Source organism: Microtus pennsylvanicus, chromosome 7 (assembly GCF_037038515.1).
Source record: "Microtus pennsylvanicus isolate mMicPen1 chromosome 7, mMicPen1.hap1, whole genome shotgun sequence".
Taxonomy (NCBI): Eukaryota; Metazoa; Chordata; class Mammalia; order Rodentia; family Cricetidae; genus Microtus; species Microtus pennsylvanicus.
The window spans coordinates 108424900-108434087 of NC_134585.1; the positions used below are offsets into that span (position 1 = coordinate 108424900).

Consider the following 9188-nt stretch of genomic DNA (forward strand, 5'->3'; position numbering starts at 1 on the left):
AGATAAAGGGATGAAAATAATTTGCAGTCAGCCAGGAAAATTCTGAATCAAGTCTTTGAGTGCACAATGCCATTTGTGTGCCGTTGATGTCACTGTGGACACCTTTTGTTTTTGTGACCGAAGTATAGAGATAATTTTATTACCTTTGCCCTTTAATAGATGAACTGGTTTTGTTCAGGTTTTTTAAAAAAGTTTAGCCTTGACAGGAAGGAATAGATTTGTTTTCCTAAAACTACATCATAAAACCTAAATGCTCAACTTTCACTTAGACTATAGATTATTAATTTTATAGACTTTGTGGTTTATGTAAAAATTCTCTCCAAAATACTGTCTTAAATATCTTAAACATATATAAAATGCCTAAGGTTTTTTAAAAAGTATTTTAATATCTGTAAAATGAGATATGACTTGATGCTTTGAAAATAATTTAAACATCTGGTTTGTAGAACCTATTCTTAAATATGGCATTGTATCACACATACTTTAAATATTTGTATTTGTGCTATACCCATGTTTTATTTCTTAGGGGTACCTGGTAGTAAGTTGATTCAGATATATTTTTACCTTTCTCAATAGAATTTGTAGAAGTTATATAACTAACTTTTTAAAAGGTTAACTAATCCTAGCACGTGGGAGGTAGAGACAGTTAGAACAGGAGTTGAAAGTCGTCCTCAGCTAGACAGTGAACCTTTTTAGCCTAGGCTGCTTAGCACAGCCTTACAACAGCAACAAAAGGTCAAATGTTGACTCTGTCCTTACTTGTAACTAAGATAATATAGTCATGTTTTTATTGTGGACGAAGGTGGCTTTTCCCTTATTCTTTTCATATTACCACCTGTTTTATTTAAGGCAAGTTCTTACTATTTCTATAGCCCTTGTCTCCATCTACCAAAGTCTGGAATTAGATCAGCTACTCCCATGCATGACTTTATCAAGACATTTCCTAAACTATTTGTGAAACTGACTTAGTATATTTTGAAATTCGACTCCTAGGCCGAGCAGTCTAAATTCAGTATTAATGTGATTACTATGATTAGAGATTAGAATGTCTTGAGAAAACAGATGTCCTGACTTTAACCTATTGTGTTTTGTGATATTTTGTGATGTTTGCATCACTAAACTAAAAGGAAGGACCTGCCTTCTTGTAACAGTCGGAGACTTAGTGAAATTATTTGTGCTGTTTGATCTCAGACTGCTATGCAGGTTACTATCCCTTATCCTAAAAGATTGGGATCAGAAGTGTTTCAAATTGCAGGTCATTTTGGGTGTCGGAATATTTGTCAGAATATACTTGTTCCTAATCTGAAATCAGAAATGCTCCAAAATCTGAATTTGGGTCAGAAATGTCCACCTCAATTTGTTTACTACTAAATGTGTGTGTGTGTGTGTGTGTGTGTTTGTGTGTGTGTGTGTGTGTGTGTGTGTGTATGTATGTGTATATATATATATATATATATATATATATAGTTGCATTGTATTTGACTCAGAAACTAACAACATTTAGTAAACCCATCATTTATATCAAAATGGAGAAAAGATTTTTTATTTAGGGCTCACATGGGGAATTTTAAAAAACCTTAGGCTATAAAATCGCTGGTATTTTCCAAATTCTTGTTAAATTATAAAATTTTTAACATGACTTAAGCAATCACATTTATAGTAAAAGAAAACAAACATAAATATTATAAATGTCTTCATAAGTTTGGTTCTATTTTGCAGAGGTGAGTGACTGACAGCTACTGCATTTGGATTACTCATTCTTGGCCACCTTTTTTTCCCAAAGAGATGAGCTTTACTAAAGATTATAATAGATATTATTGCTATTTCCTGGGTTTTTGTTTTGTTGTGAAAGTGTTGGGTTTCTTTTGTTGTTCTTGTTGTTTGGTTGTTGGTGGTGTGGGGTTTTTGTTTTTTTTTTTTTATTTTGTTCTGTTTTTTTACTCTTTACTCTTTTGGGGGACTGCCACCCAGCTCCCAAATAAATCACACCTGGAAACTTATTCTTTATAATGAATGTCCAGCCTTAGTTTGGCTTGTGTCTAGCCAGCTTTTCTTAACTTAAATTTTCCCATCTACTTTTTGCCTCTGGACTTTTGGCTTTTACCTTTCTCTCTTTCTGTATATCTTTTATTCTGTGTCTGACTGTGTGATTGGGTGACTGGTCCCTTTTTTTTTCTCACGCCTCAATCCTTCTCTCCCAAGATTTCTCCTATTCTGGCCTGGCAGTTTTGCCTAGCCTATCTTTTGCCTTGTTATTGGCCATTCAGCTCTTTATTAGACCAATCAGGTGTTTTAGACAGGCAAAGTAACACAGCTTTACAGAGTTAAACAAATGCAACATAAAAGAATGCAACACATATTTGCATCATTAAACAAATGTTCTGCAGCATAAACAAATGTAATGCATCTTTCACTAATATTCTACAACAGGAAAGGAATACTTTTAGTTGCAAAAGTTAATACATTTCAAGAAACAAGAAATACATTTTTGTGTATATTTCTTCCTAAGATGTATTGCCTTTGGGACTCTCTTAGCAGCAGTGGGTGTATGAATGTGAATATGTGAATAAATTAATCACTGTTCACTTGTGGTTATTTACATTTGATTCTCGTTTTGTTTTTCCCTAGACAATGTTTCTCTGTGTAACAGAGCCTAGGCTCACTTTGCTTACAAGGCTGGCCTCTACCTCACAGAAATCCTCCAGCCTCTGCTTCCCAAATGCTGGGATAAAAGGCATGTGCCACCGTGCTTGACCTACATTTGATTCTTTTAAGTGCTGTCTTTGATTAAATAGGTCTTAAATCTTTTAGAATTCAACAGCAGCTAGATAAATAGTACTACAGCGAAATTGTTTGGGATTATTTGGAGGACTGACTACATCGTGTATTATCATCTGTTTGTCTTTCTTGAACTAAAAGGCTTTTTTCCAGTGCTGGGGATTAAGTTCTTCAGGTTTGCTAGACAAGCACTTACAACTGAGCTGCATCCCCAACCATTGAACTGGAACACTTAAAAAAAAATGCCCTTATACTTAAATAATTTGGATACAGTGATTTTCCTTAAAGTCTTATTGGATGCTATAATTATGTTAACATTTTTAGTATTTTCATGGAATTTACTTAAAATAATTTACATAAGTCTGGAGAAATAGCTTAATTAAAACCATGTGCTGGTCTTGTAGAGGACCCAAATTCAGTTCCCAGCACCCACAGCAGGTGGCCGATAACCCCCCCCCCCCCATAATTCCAACTTTAGTGGATCTGACACACTCTTCTGTCCCTCACAGGCACTGAATTCACATGTCCAAATACACATGTACATGTTGTTAAAGAAAATAAATAGAAGTCTTTACTATGATTTACAGACAAATATTTCTATGTTCTTTGCAATAAAATATATAATCTTAAAATTTTATTTTTATTTCCACAAAACCTACTAAATTACTAGGTATCTTCAAAATCTAACCAAAACCTATAGATTGTGTCTGATAGAGGTGCTGAGAATTTAAAACTTTTCTCATTCTACCCTTTTAAAAATCAGTTGTAATGCATTGGTATTACTTGGATGTATACACTTCCTGTCACAAAGCCAGGTCTTTCCCCCTGACCATGGAAAAGACATTAGAACTTCATGGAATTCTTAATCTGCCCAAGTTTGGAAGATTACTGAAATTGTAGCATAAACACAGACTGAGTAGCAATAATGATGAGTGAGATTATAGTACGAAAAAGTATTCGAAAAAAACAAAATTTGCACACCTTCCTTGATTCTGAGTGTGGGGTAAAAGTGGTAAAATGCAGTGTTTTTTTATAAGTAGTTCATTGGTGCCAATTTGCAGGGTATCACCTGTGAGAATTCCTTGTACTTGGCCTCACATTATCCTGGCGCACTGCCTTTTACATTATAAAGTGGAAGGAAAATAGTTCTGCATTGTCTCAAAAAACAGGAATTTGGTACACACAGGGAAAGGAACAAAATCTGAATCTTCATTCAGAAATACATACTGATCACCTATGGTAGTCAGGGCCCCAAGAAGAATACAGAATTTATTCAGGAGTGAGAGAGATGGCTCGGACAGTAGGGACACTTGCCACTAAAGCCTGATGACCTAGTTCAGATATTGGGATCCATATGATAGAAGGAAAACAACTTCATCAAGTTATCCTTTGATTTCCACCTGACCACTGCCTAACCTCAATAAATATTCATAATTTTAAAATTCAATTCAAATTAAACCTACATTTAAACTAGAATTGATGAGCACCCTGGGATGTTTAGGATACTTCAGAGTTGCTGGCTTATTTTGTGATCCAGGCTTTGTATTAATTTAGTGTTTGTGTTTATTCTTTCTTCCAAAGGGCAAAGGTTTCATGATATTAAAGCAGTTTTCCCAAATTGTAAATACAAGTAGTGATGCTTGATCAGGTTAGTTGTAGCACGAGTGACTGTGGTACACAGTTGTCTCCTTCGGGGTACTGATGCCCTGGCGGTTATAATATGGGTACTCCCTGTAATGGTGCAATACTCTAATCAGGCAAGTGCCATATTTCTGCCTTTGCCATAAACACCATTGTCTCTGTAGAGGGGATTGTAGGGGGGATGACAGGAGACTGGGAATTGGAAAGGAACAGAGTGTCAGCCAGGTGCATCAGATTTTGGTAGTAAATCAGAAAAACCACAACAGTTACAAGTCTCATTGTAATTTATTATCTCCTCTCTTAAAAATCTTAAACTTGGGCTGTAGGGTAGGACATTAGGCAAGGAAGAAGACAATTTGGGGTCTTGTACAAATTTCTGAACATTAAGTGGAAATATTTCATTTAGGAGATTAAATCCTGCTTAGGGTGACTGAGATTCAAGTAGTTGCTTCCACTTTCTTTGTAGAGCTGCAGTTTTGCGAGAGATAGGAGAGTTGTGTAAACAAAGTGAGTTCTTGAGAGTTTTGAAAAAATGGAACATTCAGAAGTTTTGGATTTGTTTTGCCAATTTTATTCGAGTTTATATTACAAAGAGAAATGTCTTATATCCATTTGATTTTAAAATATAAGCACATAAGTCTTGAATAGTATAAATTGCCCTGTTTTAAATGTTTTTATTGTAAGAACTCATTACCTATAAAAAGCTGTGGGCTTTTATGCCCTTGTTCCTATAATTACTTCAATATAGCCTTACTAATCTTACCTTTGGGCAAATTTTGAAACCAGAAAAGAAAAAAGGAATGGATATAAAAAAGAAGAAACTCTTTGGGGACCTCAAATATTTAGTATGTCTTTCATTTTAAATGATGGTTATTATGCTTGCAAGATTAAATGTATATTATCAATCCACTCATCCCAACCCCTCATCTTACTTTAGGTAAATCATATTTTTAGGGTACAGTCATATAGCAATACATTATTTACTGAAAAGTAAGCTTTGTATATTACATTGGGATGTGGTTATAGAGCCGCACCACTTTAGATGTCTTTGACCTTTTTTTAAAGTGTAAATGCCACTTTAATTACCCTCAGCTATCACTAGCTGGCTATATTCCAACCGTTCTCATTTTGAAATTCTTATACATAGAACTTTTCTCTGCACTATGCTGATTTCAGAATTAATTTGCAAATATATTTATTACTTTTGCTATATATTGTTTAGCAACTAGAAAGCACTACATATTTAGAGGTAGATTTTAGAAAGTACACAAAGAAATAGAAAGGCACCCGTTTTTATTTAAAAAACCTTAAATGCATTCACAGAACTTTCATGAGCTATGATGCAAATTAAAAACACTGTATTTTCTTTTTTAAAATGATTCCTGTTGAACTCTTTAAGATTTATTTTATGAATGGATGGCCTATCTGCATGTGTGCCTGTGTACCAGAAGAGGGTGTCAGATGGTTGTGATAATAGATGGCTGTGAGCCACCATACTGGTGCTAGGAATTGAACTCAGGACCTCTGAAAAAACAGTCAGTGCTCTTCACCTCTGAGCTATCTTTCCATCTCATATACTGTATTTTCATGTCAGAAGTGACTTTCATCTTTTGAGACTTGTTATATTGTTTATAATTCAAGGAGAAGGAAATTTCCATTTCATTAGTATTAGCTATAAGGAGTGGAGAGTTTTTAAGGATATGAATAACTGTAATATTTTCTTATTTGAATGTGTATATATTTTTAATTTCCCTTTCTCTCTACCCATTAAAGATTCCAGTGCTGAATATTCAAATGAAAATTTTTCCTGCACTTTGTACTGTGGCAGGGACCATATTTTCCTGTACAAATTACTTCCGTGTAATCTTCACAGGTGGTGTTGGCAAAAATGGATCAACCATAGCAGTGAGTATACTTTGAGATTTTCAGAGAGTTGCAAACTAAGACTTGTTCTATTACTTTACTTTGGTTTTCATTTAAATGATAAATAATCATTTGTCAACTTGGAACTTTTAAGCCTTTGAAATAAATATTTATACATACTTCTGTATCCTGATAAGTGTTCATGTATCTGGGCACAGCACCCATGGTTTTGGAAAGTATGACATGCTGTATAAAAAGAAGTGACACCCACCAAGCACAGTGCTGTTTAAGCTTTACCACACCTCATGCAGCGGCTTCTCACTAGTCCTGAGTCCAACTTATTGTGGTTGTTAGCAGGCAGATACCGGGAGGTTCTGGGAAGGTTGGGTTAAAGTGTTTGTGGTAGGTCCATGAAGCATCTGACAGCATTACATGTTTGTAACTCCGCTCTGTACAGGGAACAAGTGTCCTTTCTCCTTTTCTCCATATTGGATCGGTGATCACCTTAGCTGTTATGATCTACAAGAAGTCAGCAGTTCAGCTCTTTGAAAAGCACCCATGTCTTTATATACTGACATTTGGTTTTGTGTCAGCTAAAATCACTAATAAGCTTGTGGTAAGCACCTCAGTTTTTACTGTTTTAATGTTCATCTTATTTTGGTTTTGTGGGCCTGTATTTCATTTTGTGGCTTCCTGAGTAGTTTTAAGAGTTTGCAGTAAAAGTCACTTTACATCAACAGAATAGCTGTGTTCACTCTCCTGACTACATTTTGAGTTTGCCTGACGTTCTTTAAAGTTCTATATCCTTTCACTATCTTGTCCAGTTTTTAATTTGGTCAGCTGGTTTGTGTGCATTCTTCAGTGTCATCCTGGACACACATTGAGACCCCTTTGCCTTTTGTACAAGTGTTTTCCTCCAGCATGGTTGGCATTGCTTTTCCCTTTCTCATACAATTTTAATGTTGTTGGGATTTTCTTTTTGTAGTTTTAAAAGCTCAACATTCTTGAATATCATTCTTGAAACTTCATCTTTGAACACTATACTGATTTACTGTGTTGCTGACAATTCCGAAATGAAAGTGCCTATGTCATTGACTTTGTTTTCCCAGGTTGCACACATGACGAAAAGTGAAATGCATCTGCACGACACAGCATTCATAGGTCCAGCACTTTTGTTTCTGGACCAGTATTTTAACAGCTTCATTGATGAATATATTGTACTTTGGATTGCCCTGGTAGGTATTATATGGTCTTATTTTGTGGCTTGAAGCTACTTGTTTTCTTGTTTGAGTGAGCCAGTTCTTTGTAATGTGTTAAGAGTTCTTTATGACTTCAATGTTAGCCTGCATGTTTGTTAGGCTTACTATTCTTGCCTATGTTAAGACTCAACAATTGCAAACTTCTGATTGTTTGTATACCAGAAGTTTAGACTATATTCAGGCATAGTGACTCGTTTATAAATTGTTTGTGCCTGCTTTCATTCTATACTGGCAGAGTTGAGCAATTGTGAGAGAGAGTACAACTCAGAAAATGTGAAATAATTTTGTTGAGTATATAGCTTAGGGGTCAAGTTCTTGCCTAGCATGCATGAAGCCTTGCATTTGCCCCCCAGCACCATATTTAAAAAGTCAGGCATGTTGGCATTGCCTGTGAGCCCAGCACTTGGGAATTGGAAGCCAGAGGATTGGAAGCTGAAGATCTTTTTTAGCTACATACTTAGTTTGAGGCTAGCCTAGGCTGTGGGAGCTTCTATCTCAAAAAATAAATAATACAAAGTTTAACATATTTACCATCTCTCTAAGGAAAGATTTATTAATCCTTAGTTCTAAAGGACACCAAGAGGCAACTATTACTCAACTGTGTGAATTTGAAGGTGAATTTGGAGAGAAGAGAGTCAGAAGCCACCTTTCTGTCCTCTCAGGAAGTTAGGGAGGTCTGTGCACATGTTGAGAGTCTAATCAAATATCTCTTCTCTTTTTAGGTCTTCTCTTTCTTTGATTTGATTCGTTACTGTGTCAGTGTTTGCAATCAGATTGCATCTCACCTGCATATACATGTCTTCAGAATTAAAGCCTCTGCAGCTCACACTAATCATCACTAACGATGTGACTGGGGTTCTGTTAAGCTCATGTTTTCTGCAGGAAAGAATCCGAACATGTTAAGGAGAATGGGGGTGGATAAGAAGAACAAATGTAATTTATAATAATCAATGTTATATAACTTTCATTCTTTGTCACTGGTAACACTCCCTAACTGTCCTGTTAAGAATGGGAATGTCAGGTCCCATCCTGTAGAGTCAACATGTTGTCAGACAGGGTTTGGCTCCAGAAAGCATGAAGGGAAAATGCCGTGTGCTGTGATTTTCCTGACTGCATACTATCAGTCGGAGGAGCGTATTCCCAGTGGTGGTGATTCTAGTGTAAAATTTTTACAGGCCAAACGATGGTTGCTTTATAATTTTAACAAATTGTCATCTTTTAGTAACATCTTGTTTATTGTCTTCTCAGACTTTCTTTTGTAAGGAACTCGGCTTGTGACATTTACAACCTACTAGCTTGTGAGGTGAGAGCAGTCATAAAGACCTTAAATTTGGATGGCAAGGGTTCCTGTCTGTATATTGTTGAGGAAGTGATTTTATTATTGATCAAGAAATGGTGTTTCTCACGGGCTTGGGAAATCTTGGCTAGCATGCATATAATGTGGTAACTTTGTCAATCCATTTTATTTTTTTAAATAAATATATGATCTCAGAGCCAGCCTGTTTTCTCATTTTTATTCAGGAGAAAGGTAAACTAAATATTAAATGTCATTTTTTTTTATTGAGACAAATTTTATTTCTGTTCTTAACAATTAAGGAAATATGGTCGGCTGTGTTGTCATGATGTGCTTTTGACCATTCTATTGTA

At 35.5% G+C, this 9188-nt stretch overlaps 1 protein-coding gene across 5 annotated transcripts in view; it reads left to right on the plus strand.

Moving 5' to 3' along the window:
• The window catches only part of Cept1 (choline/ethanolamine phosphotransferase 1), a 41566-nt gene extending 32532 nt beyond the window's left edge, over positions 1–9034 (plus strand). For all 5 annotated transcript variants that reach the window (XM_075981674.1, XM_075981675.1, XM_075981670.1 and 2 more), the window contains 4 exons: positions 6193–6324; positions 6740–6898; positions 7392–7517; positions 8264–9034. In XM_075981674.1, the coding sequence (XP_075837789.1) occupies positions 6193–6324; positions 6740–6898; positions 7392–7517; positions 8264–8383 (537 nt within the window). In that variant the 3' untranslated portion in view covers positions 8384–9034. The remainder of the gene's footprint in view (positions 1–6192; positions 6325–6739; positions 6899–7391; positions 7518–8263) is intronic.
• The last annotated feature ends 154 nt before the right edge of the window (positions 9035–9188 follow it).